The sequence below is a fragment of the Vipera ursinii genome (assembly GCF_947247035.1).
Source record: "Vipera ursinii genome assembly, chromosome: 2".
NCBI lineage: Eukaryota > Metazoa > Chordata > Lepidosauria > Squamata > Viperidae > Vipera > Vipera ursinii.
Window position 1 is genome coordinate 29,793,369 of NC_139513.1, and position 16,354 is coordinate 29,809,722.

The 16,354-nt window shown below is 42.4% G+C and overlaps 1 protein-coding gene across 1 annotated transcript in view; it reads right to left on the reverse strand.

Annotated features, from left to right (window-relative positions):
• Positions 1-487: 487 nt before the first annotated feature.
• The window catches only part of FHIT (fragile histidine triad diadenosine triphosphatase), a 985,611-nt gene continuing 969,744 nt past the window's right edge, over positions 488-16,354 (reverse strand). Inside the window, exons 6-8 of the mRNA XM_083356103.1 lie at positions 12,914-13,023; positions 1,485-1,540; positions 488-644 (exon numbers count right to left, since the gene is read on the reverse strand). Of these exons, the coding sequence (XP_083212229.1) occupies positions 12,922-13,023 (102 nt within the window). The 3' untranslated portion in view covers positions 488-644; positions 1,485-1,540; positions 12,914-12,921. The remainder of the gene's footprint in view (positions 645-1,484; positions 1,541-12,913; positions 13,024-16,354) is intronic.

The window sequence follows — 16,354 nt, forward strand, 5'->3', positions numbered from 1 at the left end:
CCATTTTTACAGTAAGGACAAATGTTTTAAAAGCTGGAGATAAAGGTACATAAAATCTTGCATAGAAATTCATGACATGGTGGCGCAGTGGTTAAAATGCAGTATTGCAGGCTAACTCACTGCTCACTGCCAGCCATTCGATTCTGACTGGCTCAGGGTTGACTCAGCCTTCCTTCCTTCCTATTGAGGTCAGTAAAATGAGGACCCAGATCGTTAGGGGCTATGTGTTGTCTCTTTAACTGCTTAGAAAAAGTTGTAAAAGCACTATAAAGTGATATATAAGTCTAAGTGCTATTGCTATACTGAATGACAGGTTAAAAACACAAACCTTTCAGGCATAGTGAAGTGTATAACCAAAATAATACAATATTATTTATTACAACATCAGGGATATCTTCAGTGTCAGAAGAATAATTTGGAGTCCCATTTCAAGCCAGGGTTGCGCAGGAACAAATCAGAACAAAATCCAGACGCCCTGTGTGGAAAGGAGATGATTTATTCATTCCCAAAAGCAAAGAGGTTCACATTTGGAGGTAGCCACCATGTTAGGGATGTACAAGTAGATATTTAGAATGATGAGAAGTTTTCATGTTCAAATTGAGGTGTTCCTACCCTGGGCTTTGATCCTGAGGTGAATGTTAGATATCTGGATATTGTCCTGAAGTCCAGGGGAAGGAAAATCACCCTCAGATGTGTAGATGCCTTTCTAAGGGTGGATTTATTGTCAAGGGTCTGGTATTGTGATTTTATCTTGAGAGGGTTCTGTATCCCTCATTGGGCCAGTGAGGTACTTTTAATCATTTCCTTTATTATGGAAATTGCTGGAGGATCAAAGATGGTTTTGGGGAAATGTGTGATTCAGACAGTATGAGAAATAAAGTTAAGAGGAAGAATATGATTTGTTGTCATTTTCCCACATCAGGGTGTTATCAAAAAAAGTCAAGATGATGGCCGCAAGGTTGTGATGGTCTAAGCAAAGCATGCGACACACACACACACACACAAAAACCCAGATAGGTCACACCATTGTGGCCACTATCTTGCCCACACATCCTGGAAATAGGCATCTACATCTTTATTGCAATAAAAGTTTACTAATATTAGCTATCAACGCTGAATCAGTTTCCTTTTAAAATTGCTTTCTAGCAATCCAGTAAAGTTTTCTAGACCTGTTAGTGGTAGAAATTTCCAGGCTCCATTACAAAAGCAAGCATAAAATTTACATTGTTAAAGAACAAACTAACCAATGAGTAATTCCACAATATGTTTATTATTTAAAAATTAAATGTTTTGCTTCATTTTGAGATGTCGCAATGTTTATTCACGCACACCCCATTCAAATAACTTTAATGAAACCGAAGGTAAGCAGCATCTTAACCTAAGTAAGATTCTGACTGATAAAACATTCTTTGTTTTATGCAGTATCTTTATTGAATATGTTGTCATCCTCCATCGTTTCAATTCTAGGTTAGCTGGGGAACGAAAGCTGGGATCTTCTCCACTTCTCCTAATTGAACTAATTGAAAAGATTGTGTTGCTCCTGAAAAAAAAAAGATTTGAATATAAAATAAGATATTTTGTTAAATACAATAACATCTTGTGCCATGTGTAAATAAGGCAAAAATGATAAGATTAAGCAATCAGTGTTCATTAGCATTTCCCAAGATAGAATGTTTGAATGTAATAGAGCAGACATGTCAAACACAAGGCCCGGGGGCCAGATCTGGCCCATGAAGTGGTTTCATGCGGCCCACGAAGCTATCCTGGAAACAGTGAGAGAACGGCCCCCACTGCCTTGGCCCTGGCCCAGAGACCCTCCTTCTGCCAGAGACCCTCAGATCTGTCCCACTCCTGCCCAGGCAACCATAGGCACCCTTGATGTGAACGATGTAGAGTTGGCCATGCCCACGCAGTAGGCCATACGCACTCTAGCCACGCCTACCCAGTAGGCCACACCCACCCTGGCCACACCCACCCGTCCCACTGAGGGCAACTGCAATGCTGATGCGGCCCTCAATGAAATTTAATTTTTAATTTTAATTTATTAATATTTCTATACCGCCCTTCTCCCGAAGGACTCAGGGCGGTGTACAGGGCAAGAATAAAACACAGAAATTACAAAAGATAAAAAGTAATTAAATACATGCCCAATTAAAAAATACAGTTAATACATATTAAAAACCCCAATAAAAATAATAAAAACCCCACCAATCCCCCATCAGGCCAGGCCGGCTTGCTCAAACAAGTATGTTTTTAGATCGTGGCGAAAGGAGCGAAGATCGGGCGCCGTCCGGAGCTCAACCGGTAACTGGTTCCATAGCTCCGGGGTGCCCACAGAGAAGGATCTCCCCCTGGGGGCCACCAGTCGACATTCTCTGACCGGTGGCACCCTGAGGAGGCCCTCTCTGTGGGAACGCACAGGGCGGAGGGAAGTAGACGCCGGCAGCAGGTGTTCCCTAAGGTACTCTGGACCCCTGCCATGTAGGGCTTTAAATACCATTACTAGTACCTTGAATCTCACCCGGAAGACAACTGGTAACCAATGCAGCTCACGGAGCAGAGGTGTGACATGGGAGTATCGGAAGACCCCCATCACAACTCACGCGGCCACATTCTGCACCAGCTGAAGCCTCTGAGTGGTCCTCAAGGGCAGCCCCATGTACAGAGCATTGCAGTAGTCTAGACGAGAGGTCACGAGCGCGTGAGTGACCGTGCATAAATCATCCCGGCTTAGATAGGGCCGCAACTGGTGCACCAGGCGAACCTGGGCGAAAGCCCCCCTAGTCACAGCCACCATATGATCTTCCAAGGTGAGCCGTGAATCTAGGAGGACTCCCAAGTTGCGAGCCCTATCTACGGGGGGTAATAATTCACCCCCCATAGAAAGAGATGGAATATCCGAGTAGACCCAGGATGAAGGCATGCAAAGCCACTCAGTCTTGTCGGGGTTGAGTTGAAGTCTGTTCCTCCCCATCCAGACCCGAACCGCCTCCAGGCAGCAGGACATCACGTTGAGGGCATCACTGGGGTGGTTTGGGGTCGAAAGAAAAAGCTGGGTATCATCAGCATACTGATGATACCCAACTCCAAAGCCACGATTGATCTCACCCAGCGGTTTCATGTAGATGTTGAACAGGAGGGGCGAGAGGACCGACCCCTGAGGAACTCCACAAACGAGAGACCTCACGGTCGACCTCTGCCCTCCTGTCAACACCGACTGCGAACATCCCTGGAGATAGGAGGAGAACCACTGTAAGACCGTGCCTCCCACTCCCAATCCCCTGAGACGCCGCAGCAGGATACCATGTTCGATGGTATCGAAAGCCGCTGAGAGGTCTAATAGGACTAGAACAGAGGAATGACCCCTGTCCCGAGCCCTCCAGAGATCATTCACCAGCGCGACCAATGCCGTCTCCATGCTGTGCCCGGGCCTGAAACCCGATTGGTACGGGTCTAGATAATCCACTTCATCCAGGACCAGAGGGAGCTGATGTGCCACCACACTCTCAACAACCTTCGCAAGAAAGCGAAGGTTGGAGACCGGACGAAAGTTGTTCAATACAGCTGGGTCCAAGGCAGGCTTCTTGAGGAGAGGCCTCACCACCGCCTCTTTCAAGACGGCAGGGAAGCTACCCTCACTCAAAGAAGCTGATATAACTGCTTGGAACCAGCTGCGTGTCCTGTCCCGGGCTGCATAAACCAGCCAGGAAGGGCACGGGTCCAATAAACATGTGGTGGAGCTCAGCCTCCCCATAATCCTGTCCACTTCCTCCGGAGTCACAGAATCAAACTCCTCCCAGGTAATATTGACAAGACCACCCGTGTCCTGATCGTCAGACTCTGCCCAGTCAGAGTCCAGACCGGTCCGAATCCGAGCGATTTTGTCCGACAGATGTTGGTTAAACTCCTCGGCATGACCCTGCAAGGGTTCCTCCCTCACCTCTTGATTAAGGAGGGAGCGAGTCACCCTAAACAGGGCGGCTGGGCAATTATCTGCGGACGCGATAAGGGTAGCGAAGTGATTAGACCTCACCACCCTTATCGCAGCGAGATAAGACCTAATATAGGTTCTTAGTCGCAATCGGTCGGATTCGGATCGGCTGGACCTCCAACCGCTCTCTAGGCCCCGTCTCCGACGCTTCATCTCCCGGAGCTCCGTGGAGAACCATGGAGCTCGACGGGATCTGCACCGGGTCAGGGGCCGCAAGGGTACAACTCGGTCAAGAGCCTCAGTGGCTGCCCTTTCCCAGGCTTCCATTAAGGCATCTGCCGAGCTGTGAGTGGGGGAGGCAGGTGGGGACCCCAGCACTGCCTGGAACCTCTCGGGATCCATTAAGCATCTGGGGCGGTACCATCTAACTGGTTCCACACACCCACGGCAGGGGGTAGCAAAACGGAAGACCAGCCGCAGGAGATGATCGGTCCATGACAGGGGCATAATAATTGGGGAGCCCCCACCAAGATCATTGAGTTTGACACCCCTGTAATAGAGGAAATGCAATATGCAGAGCTGAAAATTACAGTTAAATCTTTGGGCATTATCCATTTATAGAAGTTTCCATAATAGTATGCATGTCATCCAGATGTGTGATGCCTATGTGACAGTATAATAACTTGGGCCAGTCCCTCTCTCTCTCTCTCAGCCCAACCTACCTCACAGGGTTGTTGTGGGAAAAATAGGAGAAGGAAGTTGTGTTGGATATGTTCTCTGCCTTGAATTATTTGTACAAATAATAAAGGTGGGGTATAAATAAAGAAATATTTAAAAATAAAATAAACAGGGTTAGGTTTTACAATCCTAACTTTGGAACACACTTCTCTGACGTGGCAATTATCATGAAAAATATAATTATAATACTGGGGAATCAGACTAGCATCATACTGTAACTTGCTTGACTTTATGCCCATGTTACTTTTTAGTTGCTAAGTTTATTTATTGATTGATTTTTTTATGCCGACCCATCTCACTGATATGACAACTTTAGGCAGTTTAAAATATGAAAAAATTAAAGGTAATACAAAATAATTAAAATTAGTAAAATTAAATAGAAAGCTAAAAAAAGGGGGATGGGTGACATGGGGGCAGAAATTCTCTACCCCAAGAGCCACACCCAACATGGCATGTCCCTAGTGGGGCCTCAGGCTAGCCAGCAGTTCTGAGGTTCTTCTAGAAGGCCAGGAGTGTGGGATTGGACCTTACTTCCAGTGAGAGAATATTCCAAAATATGGTTGCCACAGCATAAAAGGCTCTTCTCTTGGACCCCACCACCCAAAATTCTTTAGCAGATGGGATCCAAAGTATGCCTTTTCTGCTGGAGCAAGTGGGTGGGCTTGCTAAGGAGCTAAGAAGACAGCTTCTTAGATACTCTTATACCTATAAATAATATCTGGAGATGTGGTGGCACAGTGGCTAGAATGCAGTATTGTAGGGTAACTCACAGCTCACTGCCAGGAGTTTGATTCTGACTAGCTCAAGGTTGACTAAGCCTTCCATCCTTCCAACGTCAGTAAAATGAGGACCCAGATTGTTGGAGGCAATATGCTGATTCTCTAAACCACTTAGAGAGGGCTTTAAAGGACTATGAAGAGGTATATAAATCTTAATGCTATCTGAGTAGTTTTACTGCTTATGGAAATTGTATGGAAGAAGGGCTGGGTCACAAACACTCTTTTAAAAGGGTTTAAATATGTTACAAGGTCCTTGGTGCAATTGCCTCTCTTTGCAATTCATTTTCCCTCATTAAAGGATAGATCTCCCCAATCCTACCTGAAGTAGTTTTCTGAATGTTTCTAATATGTATTCAGATTACCTATATAGTGATGAATTCCACCTTTTAAATTATATGAGAGTGGTTGATTAGGAACAAGATCAGAAAGGAATACAAAATAACCCTACACATATTTCTATAATGTAAATCTACAATTGTATTTGGAAAAGTATGAGGGAGAGAACAAGGGAAATAAGCAAAGGCAAGGGGCAAAGAATTTGAAAACAAATACCATGAACTTATTTGGACTGGAAGCAGTCTGGAAAGGAAGGTTCAAAGGCAAATTAGGATCAGGTTGGGAAATAAGAAGCATGATTGGCATGTATCCCATCAGCTGCAGAACTCCATAGTTGTTTCTAATTTGCAGTGTTTGTATATGTACACTAAATATTTTCAATTTTCAAAGATCTGTCCGTTTTCCAAAGATCTATTTCCAAGAATAACCAAGGACAAGCCAAATCTTGTGGATGATTCTGCACATATTTAAAGGTAAAGGTTCCCCCGCACATGCGTGCTAGTCGTCTCCAACTCTAGGGGCCGGTGCTCATCTCCGTTTCAAAGCCGAAGAGCCAGCGTTTGGCCGAGGACGTCTCCGTGGTCATGTGGCCAGCATGACTAGATGCCAAAGGCGCATGGAACGCTGTTACCTTCCCACCGTAGTGGTCCCTATTTTTATACTTGCATTTTTATGTGCTTTCGAACTGCTAGGTTGGCAGAAGCTGGGATGAGTAACAGGCACTCACTCTGTTATGCGGCACTCGGGATTCACATATTTAAGAGGATACGATATTGCAATAATCTCTGCAATGCCATAGATAAAACGTGATGGATAGTGTAATGTATTGGGCTTGAGTGTAACACCACGTGGAAAGCTGGAGCTAGCTAATGGCTCCCAGGGCCTCAGACACCCCGTCTCCAGTGCTGCTATTGGCTGCCCCTAGGTGGCAATAGGTTGCTTTAAACCTATTGGCTGCCGCCTATGGGCCAGGCTATAAATTGCTGCAGCCGCAGCCCAGTTCTCCAGTTCAGATCCTGCAAGAAATAAACCATGCTCTTTGCTAAACTCACTCGCCTCGTCTTCATTCCTGTGCAACGAACCCAGTACACAACAGATAGAAGTTGAATTTTCTGTTTAAAAAGTCACCATTCAGGCAATTGAGTGTACATGTATAAATGCTATTCTATATTCTCTGCATCTGAAGGAGTAAAATGCAGAATTTCATTCAGAAATATGACTAAGCCCTACAGCCATTAAGGCTCCAGATTTTTTTTAATAGGGAACAGGACCATAAGCATCGTGGGAGCTCTTGTTATGAGCCAAGTAAAGTAATATCTTCCTGACCTGCTTGCTTACTTTCTTTTTCTACTTGAAATATGGATTCTACTCATAATCACCTTCCCTTCCATCTATCTCCATTGCAGGTAGTTTTCCATTTAACAACCAGTTGAACAACACTGGAAAAAGTGACTTACCACCAACCCTCATACTTAGGACCATCACTGCATACACACGCTCATAGGGTCAAAATTGGGGTACTTATATCTTTAGGATGGTTGCAGTGTCTCGGGATTGCCATTGCAATTGCCATTGCCATTTGAGACCTTCCTAGCCAGCTTTCAGTCCTCAAAATCAATGGAGAGGGGAAGCTCAATTTGCTTAACGACTGCACAACTGCAGTAATTCACTTAACATCTGCGGCAGGAAAGGCCGTAAAAATCTGGGACACTTAACTCACTTAACAACAACAAAAAAATGTAGTCCCAATTGTGGTTGTAGCTTGAGGACTACCTGTTTTTGAGAGAGAGGTTGAGATTAGCAACTGCCAACAACCAGCTTGCATTTGACTATAAACCTTTTTGCTAATGTTGACTTCTACTGAAATTCAGTTCAAAGGAAATAAATAAATAAATAAATAAATAAATAAATAAATAAATAAATAAATAATAAATTCTTGCTTTCCATTTGCTCATTCTTATTGCTGCAAAACAGGCAAATCATTTGAAATGGCCTCCAAAATGTGAGGTAGACTTGCTAGGTTTGAGATTTCACCCCTTCCCCCCAGTCTGTATTGACTTTTAAATAGTTTGTAAATCTGTTTAAACAAAAGGGAGTCAATCATCAAACTGCTGATGGAAAGAAAATGTTTTGTGCCCATGCCATTCTTAGTGACAAATGTTGTCCACATGGGGGTGAGCGTACATGTTCTTTATAAGTAGATTTCTGAAGGTGACCTGGAGAAAATATATTCCTTCTAACACCAAAGTGTTCTTTTTTTCCCCCCAGTGTTGAAATCAGAAATCTTATGCGCAAGAATCATTTGCTATCATTCCTCTTTTGTAATTAATGGTTCCTACGGCTGGCTGAGTGGGTGAAATAATTAATAGCACTTAAGACTTGGAGTGTGTTGAAATTCACCTCTGATTATCAAAATGTATATTTGTGTAAGGATTATATGCAAATAGTCCCAGAATGAAGCCCCAGAAACAGTTCATGCAGATGAATGGCACCTAGGAAGAAAAAGACCCTTTGTTGATGGTGCTCCAAGGGATTCTCATTGCATTTTTTCCCCTTCCAAACAAAAACATATGACAGCAATCATAGATGGGAGTGATTATACGTATATGAAGAATAATGCTCCTGCATTTATTCTAAGGAAAGCTGGGAAAATGTCAAAAACTGAATTTGAGAATATCTCTCTTTCTTAGGAAATAATATTCATTGAATACATTTTTACTAAGTCTACAGGTGACTGTCAAATCGTTGGATCAATTGATTGCAAACTTTTTTGACAGAAGTTAGGGGGAAAAAATCCTGAATTGATTTTTATTTAGTTAATTATCATATCTCTACCAGCTATTACAATAAAGAGCAAAGAAAGGTAGGGTTGATCTGCTAGTTTTTCCTATGTTTGAGAGAAGATTTCTCAGGATCTTTAAATCATGTTGTAAGGACTTACTGTACAATTTCCAGGTGTTTCTCAAAATGATAGAAAATAACACCATCCTTAATCAGGAATATAATATAAGGAGATCCAACAGCCCCAGAAGAAAAGAAAAGAAAAAAAGGAGTCATCTACAACACACAATGTAATGTCTGCAACAACCACTACACAAGACAAACAAGTAGGCGACTGAGAGAATGCATCCATGAATACCAATTAGCAATCAAAAGACATGATGAAAACTCTTTAATTTCATAACATATGGACTAGACCAGGGGTAGGCAACCATGCTGGCTCAGGAATTCTGGGAGTTGAAGTCCACAAGTCATAAAAGATCCAAGGTTGCCTACCCCTGGACTAGATCTACCCATGGGAAATTGTGACCATCCTAGACCAAGCCAAGTCCAAAAATGCTAGAGAATTTCTAGAAGCCTGTTACTCTGGCAAAGTAGCCATCAATAGACAGACATAAACAATATCTACATGCTGTGCAAAAGAGACAATCAACAAACCAAAGAGGGAACAAAAAACCAAAGTACCTCCCTACCAGCAATCAACACTCAGAGAAGCATTAACTCCAAGATTAACATCAGACCATCTATCAAGAAGTGAACAATACGCCAATCAAGGAACTGCCAAACAAGCTAACAATAAACAGCCCAGCCAAAGAACTTCCAAGACCACTCCCACCAACACTGACATTACAATATAAACTGAGAGCAAACCTCACTCCTTACTAGTACTGATGATATTAGCTAGTTTGGGTAATGAAATGTCTGTTCAGAGAGCACCAAGGACCCCTCATCTCAACCCTGAGCTACACATATTCTCCTTTATTAAGTTTGGGAAGCGTATGATCATGGGACTCTTGGAAGCCCATCAATGAGGATACCAGATAGAAAGAGACTGTCCTAAAATCTATGAAAGAGGTGGGATGAAGTTGACATAGTCCTGCTGTATCTGATTATCATCCCCAAATCCACAGGGATTCTTTTTCCAGTTTACAATACTGCCTTCAGCATAAATAGAAACATGGCTGATCTCCTGCCCATCAGCTATTCTGAAAGCACATTGAAATAAAAATTAGAATAGTTCTGGGCAATAGTGCAAAGCTTGCGAAGGCCCCGTTAGGATAAATTAAGTGCTTATTTATTATATTCAAATGATTTTCCTCCCTTCCCCATCGCTCATATTAATGGGAAAGAAAGCAATCTGCAGTTCCTCAAGACCTCCTTGACCTGGATGGTTCAGGAAGTGCTGATGCTTGAATGTGTTGATGGAAGAAAAGAAAAATTGCAATTCAGTTATTTTTCCTTTTTTAAAAAAATGCTTTAATTAGAATGTGATTTCTCATTTTGTGATCCTGTTGTCTACAGTGAAAGCTCATTAAGTAACTGGCACAATTGGCTAGCTAATCCAGGGCAGCTGAGTTGAGTTTAGAAGGCTGATTGTTATGTGAGAAGATAACTGGTTCTGATTCAGCATTATGGAACTTTACTGCAGGAATGCTGCAAACCGCAGCAGATTAAACTCAGAAGCAGCTGTTTCTCGCTAAGGACACTTTTTCACTCTTTGAAAGGACACTTTTCAAGTCTTCTGGTAGCATATCTTTTAGTTTCTGTGAAAACCACTGGTAGTTCTGGATTTATGACTGTAATGGAGCCTGCCCATCATGATCATGAGTCATGACAGTCATATTTGATGACCTTTTTGCTGCAGTCATTAAATTTTAATTGCTGTTTACTGCCCGGAGTCACAAGGTTGAGATGGATGGACATATTAATTGAACCAACCAAATAAATAAACAACAATGCTAAATCTTAGAATTTTGTTTACTTTGGATTATGCATCTTGCCATGTCTTTCTGTGTTTTCTCTCACTTGCCCTAGGTCCCCAAAACAGAGCTTTGCCTTCTTAGTTTCCTGAATCTTGGCAATCTTAATGCCTTAATCCTGCTCATTTTTCTTTAGAAAGCATTTTTTATAAAGGGAATTTACAAAGGGAAGAGGCATTCCCATCAGCTCCTCATGTTCTTCACTATCTCTTGTTGATATGTCATGACCATAAATTTACAAAGAAGCTCAGTGAATACTGACAGAGTATTGGAAATGGAAGGTAGTTGTCAAAAAACATACTTAGCTAGTGATTGTATACACAGACACACAGACACACAGACACACACAAACACACACACACACACACACACACACACACACACACACATATATATATATATATATATATAATTTCATCTCAAATGTTCATCTATGTCTCTTAACTGGGAGGGGGAATGGCTGATTTTTAAAAAATGGAAGCTAATTGTTTATATTTCTAGCACAAACAATGATTAGCCATGACATAAACAGCAAGTGTTAGATGAACAAAGATGTAAATAATAACTGCAAACAAACAACATAGTTTTGGACAGTGTTTCTCAACCTTGACCACTTGAAGATGTATGGTTTTCGACTCCTTGAATTGTCCAGCCAGCATAGCTGAAATATCATTCTGTGTTGGAGGTTAGCAAGCCCGTATAGCTGGCTGGGGGATTCTAGTTCTAGTTCCCCCATCTTGGCTCAAAAGCTTCTGATATTATCACAGACAGAGTTTTTTTCCCTTATTTCACCTTTAGAATCGGTATGCTCGATCATGCTACTGTAGCTAGAAATGAATGAGGAATGCTTAAATGCCATTCAAATGCTGAAGTCAATTCAAAAAAATACCTATACATGCATTTAAAAAGTTACATTTTGCAATGTATAAGGCAGTGGGAAATAGATAGTTTTTAAAAGGAAAAAGGAAAATTTCCACTATCAATGCATGAACATTCTGGACAAATACATATGAATTTCATATGGATTTTCTTTAGTCAAATTCTTAATGTGATTTGGAAGTGGGACCAAATGACAAATGCTATGAAACTGACTGATTTGTCCTTTGAAGGATAATTTCCCCAAATTTTAGATATTGTAACAAGAATACTACAAAGGGTTATTTAAGTAATGCACTCATTATAAAAACAGGAGAAGATTTTTATTATGTTTCTTATAGTTGAGGTTTCCTGCAATACTCTAACATGGCTACCCTTCTACAGTTCATATAGGTCGGCCCCATATTACAATGGCAGTTGGGGCTGGAATTTCCATCACTGAGCAAGTGATTGTAAAGTGCAATGTCATATGACTGCATTGCTTAGTAACAGCAATCCCAGCAGTCCCCAATTACTGTCATGACCCCAAGCCCATTTGGGTTGTTAAGTCAGAAGATCCAGGCAAGCAGGCTGGTGGGTGAGTGTGTAGGCAATGCAGGATAGTAGGAAGGTGCTAGAAATGTGCTATAGGGCAGAGGTGCACAACCTTTGGGGCACTAGGGACCAGTTCCATGGAGAAAGGTTTTTCTGTGGTCCAGAGAGTGCATGTGTGCTGCCTGCATCCCATGGATGGAGCTTTGCTTGTTTGTGCAGACCAGTTGCTGGCACATCGCGGCCCGGTACCAGTCCATGGACCGGGGGTTGGGACCCCTGCTGTAGAGTACATCTGGGGCTAAGGTGGAATACTGTACAACCCCCCTTTCTGTAGTGTCAGGGGTGGTGGTGCCACAGGCAAACAGTATGGATCACAGGCAGACAAAAAAAAAAGGAAGAGTTACTTCTGGCTTCCTGCCAGCTTCCCTATTGACTTTGTTTGTGGGAAGCTGACAGGGAAGGTCAAAAATCCCAATCAGGTGAACATGGAAGTGTCATAATCATGAACTGGGCACAGAACAAGAGCGCCTAGACTTATATACCACTTCATAGTGCTTTATAGCTCTCTCTAAGCAGTCTATAGAGTCAGCATATTGCCCCCCTCCAACAATCAGAGCCCTCATTTTACTAACCTCGGAAGGATGGAAGGCGGAGTCAACCTTGAGCCAGTGAGGATCGAACTCCTGGCAGTGAGCTGAATTAGCCTGCAATATTGCATTCTAACCACTGCGCCACCACAGAGTCCCAGACTGAGATCATATGATTGCAAGGAGCAGTTGGAACTGTAAGGCTTGGTTTTAAGTCCCCACAGTGCTATGTCACTGAATGGTCACTGAACAAGTGGACTGAACTTGAGTCCTACTTATATATAGGAAGATATAATTATATATTTACAATATATAATTCCTATAATATATGATGAGTAAATATATATAATTCTCTATGTAAAGAGTAGTTACCTCTTCTTTCACTGAAAATATTTCTTGAGGATTGCAGCTTCAATTGCCATTTCTTCGTCAGATCTCCATTTGCTGGGGGAATCCTCGGCCTCTTTGTCGTGACGCTGAAGCTTAATAGGAAAGAAGAAAGAGATATTATATTGAGGGGGAAGTAACTGAAGCAATGAACTTATTATGACCATAAAGTGTGGTGTTTTTATCCCAATTTCTAATTAATTGGGAAGATTTCAAATTCTGGAACTCCATCATGTCGACGTTCTCAGCTTCTGTTCCTCCACTTCATTTATCTTATACACAACATGTCTGCTTACAAATAAACAACATTTGAGGCAAAGAAAGAACCAGGAGACAAAACTAAAAACAAGTATATACCTAGCATTTCTGTAACACACAGAGAGAAACAGTGAATATTTCCTACTTCATCTGTTCCAGAAAGAGGACCAGACACCTCAGAAATCTAATACTTGAGAAGCAATTCAGGCAAGGAGAACTTCAGAAGCATCTCCGTGTGTGTGACATGATCAATGGATCTTAAAGCAACCAGAAGGATCATAGAGAAAACCATTTTCTAGGAGAAACCTTCTCTGACGGTGGGTCTTAACCTCATTCCAGGCTGAGGCTTACAATTTAATAAAGCTTTTGTTATAGGTCAAATGTGGTCAGCCTATTACAGTTGAATCAGATACGTGGAGAACTGGAAATAAAATAAATGAATTGTGAGAAAGAGAGAGTGAAATCATCCTTGTTGAGAAAAACTCACCCATCCCCAGAGGGGAAAACAAAAAAAGATTTAAAAAAAGAGGAGGGGAGCTGGAAGCAGTAACAGTTTACATTTCATGTTCACTCAGATGTAGATCTCACTCATTCCATCATTTGGTATTCGTAGATTTTACTCTTTGTAAATGTATTTTAGACTGCAGCCTTCAACAACAATCATATTATACCATTCATTCTTATCCCTCCTAAACCAGGCATCTACAAGCACATCTGGCCTGGATTTTTAGTGTCTGCTCAAACAGGAGATCCTATACCATTTCAGACAAATGGTTGTCCAATCTCTTTTTAGAAACCTCCAGTGTTGGACCACCTACAACTTCTGAAGTCAAGTCATTCCACTGATTAATTGTTCTGTCAGGAAAATTTCTTCATAGTTCTAGGTTGTGGTTCTCTCCTTGACTAGTTCCTATCCATTGCTTTTTGTCCTACCTTCAGATGCTTTGGAGAATAAGTTGAGCCCCTTTTCTTTAGGGCAGCCCCTTAGATATCATGTTGCCCCTAGTCCTTCTCCCTGTCTCCTTCCATACAGAGGAGAAGACTGATCAAAGCAACATTTCTAATCTCATCTACTGTTTCTCAAACTTGCCAACTTGAAGTCCACACATCTTAAAGTTGCCAAGTTTAATAACACTGATAAAGACGGACAGTTGCATTTGAGGATCTGCCTATCATTGACAATTCTCACAACCCCCTACAGCATTCAATATGACTTTGCTCAAAAGACCTATGGGAAATTTATAACTGTGGCCAGCACTGAGTGCTTCTGGGTTGAAAGATCACCATTGCCCAGAAGATGCCCAGTTTGCAGCTCCTGTCATGTCCCTGGCAGGATCTGGAGAGAAGGACGGGAGCTCACACAACCCCATGGCAGCATTCAGGTCTCAAACGCCGGCTTGCTAACCTCTAACCCAGCATCCTAACCATGCAAGCCACAGTGCTCCTTGGCTCTATGTTATTTCTTCTAATTGTATACTTGCACTGTATAAGTGCTTGTCAAATCCAGGGCAAGCTGTTGATTTGGGAGATGACAGTAATTTTTTATATTTTTGAACTGGGACTTTCTTGCCACAAAATGGAAGAAAGAGTGAGATGGCTTTGTGTGGATGAGTTAATGAATGACATATTGAACATCCCTCAAGCTCTATCACAACAACAACAACAACAACAGTCTGCTATGCCACAGTGTTATCCATTTTAATAAAACAACTTAAAATCAGGCTGTCAGCTTTGTTGGCAACTTCACACTGGGGCGGGGGGGGGGAGGGGTGATGTGGAAGGGAGGAAGTGAATCCCTTTTCCTAAAGAGAAATATTCAAAGAGTCTGTCTGTTTATAAGTGATCAAAAGTGACAGTTGGTGCTTATTGATGTAGAGTATTTTCCTCCTTGAAGAGAAACAGGAGGATAATTTATCAGGAAAGCTGAGAAGCCAGACATTGGTAATGATCTGCTTAGAGAAAGGAAGTTTTTAGAGGAATATTTGTATCACACAATAAGGAATTGAAACAAGTTGGTAGTAGGTTTCTTTTAAATAGCTGCCCCGACACTGAGAGGTGTAAGATTTTTCTTGGCAATTTAGATTTCCAAAGCTGGATAACACCCAAGTAGAATGGCTAGAGCAGTGATGGCGAACCTTTTAGAGATCGAGTGCCCAAACTGCAACCCAAAACCCACTTTTATATCGTTGGGTGCCGGGTGGGTGTAGCCATTTGGGTGGGCGTGGCCCATTGGGTGGGCGTGGCTGCGGTGGTAATGGCAGACTGGGTGGGACTAAAAAGTTCAATCAATTCCCACTTTGCGAGATCTTTTTTTTTCCTGCGAGAAGTTGAAATTGATTGATTGAACCTTTTCTCTTTTTTTGCACACTGCGGCAGAGGCCTAAAGCAAAAAGGGTTTATAAAACCTAGCTGAAGACCTAGGAGTGGGGCCACGGTGTGTGTGCCCTCAGAGAGGGCTCTGCGTGCCACCTGTGGCAAGCGTGCCATAGGGTTGCCACCATGGGGCTAGAGGTTTTAATTAATTTCTAACAGCACAACAAATTCCTCTTATATTTATCATTACTTTAAAGACCCTGAAAACAGTGTTGTGACCTTAGAGTTGCTTTTATTAGCAGTTGCTTTGTAGAAAACATGGGTGCAGCACAGAGATATGCCTTGAGTTTCTTTTTCCAACTTTTGCTCCCTTCTACCCTATATTTTGAGGGACGTGGTGGCTCAGTGGGTTAAGACGCTGAGCTTGTTGATCAGATGGTCGGCAGTTTGGCAGGTTGAATCCCAAGTGCCGCGTAACAGAGTGAGCGCCTGTTACTCATCCCAGCTTCTGCCAACCTAGCAGTTCGAAAGCACGTAAAAATGCAAGTAGAAAAATAGGGACCACTACGGTGGGAAGGTAACAGCATTCCGTGCGCCTTTGGCATCTAGTCATGCCGGCCACATGACCACGGAGACGTCCTCAGACAAGTGCTGGCTCTTCGGCTTTGAAACGGATATGAGCACCAGCCCCTAGAGTCGGAAACGACTAGCACGCATGTGTAGGGAACCTTTACCTTTTACCCTATATTTGCTTTAGATGAAAACTGACATCACAAACACCTCTCAAATTGAGTGAGGTGTTCATTGAAGAAGCTGGAAATGAATAATTATGTCAAAGGAATTAGACAAAGGCAA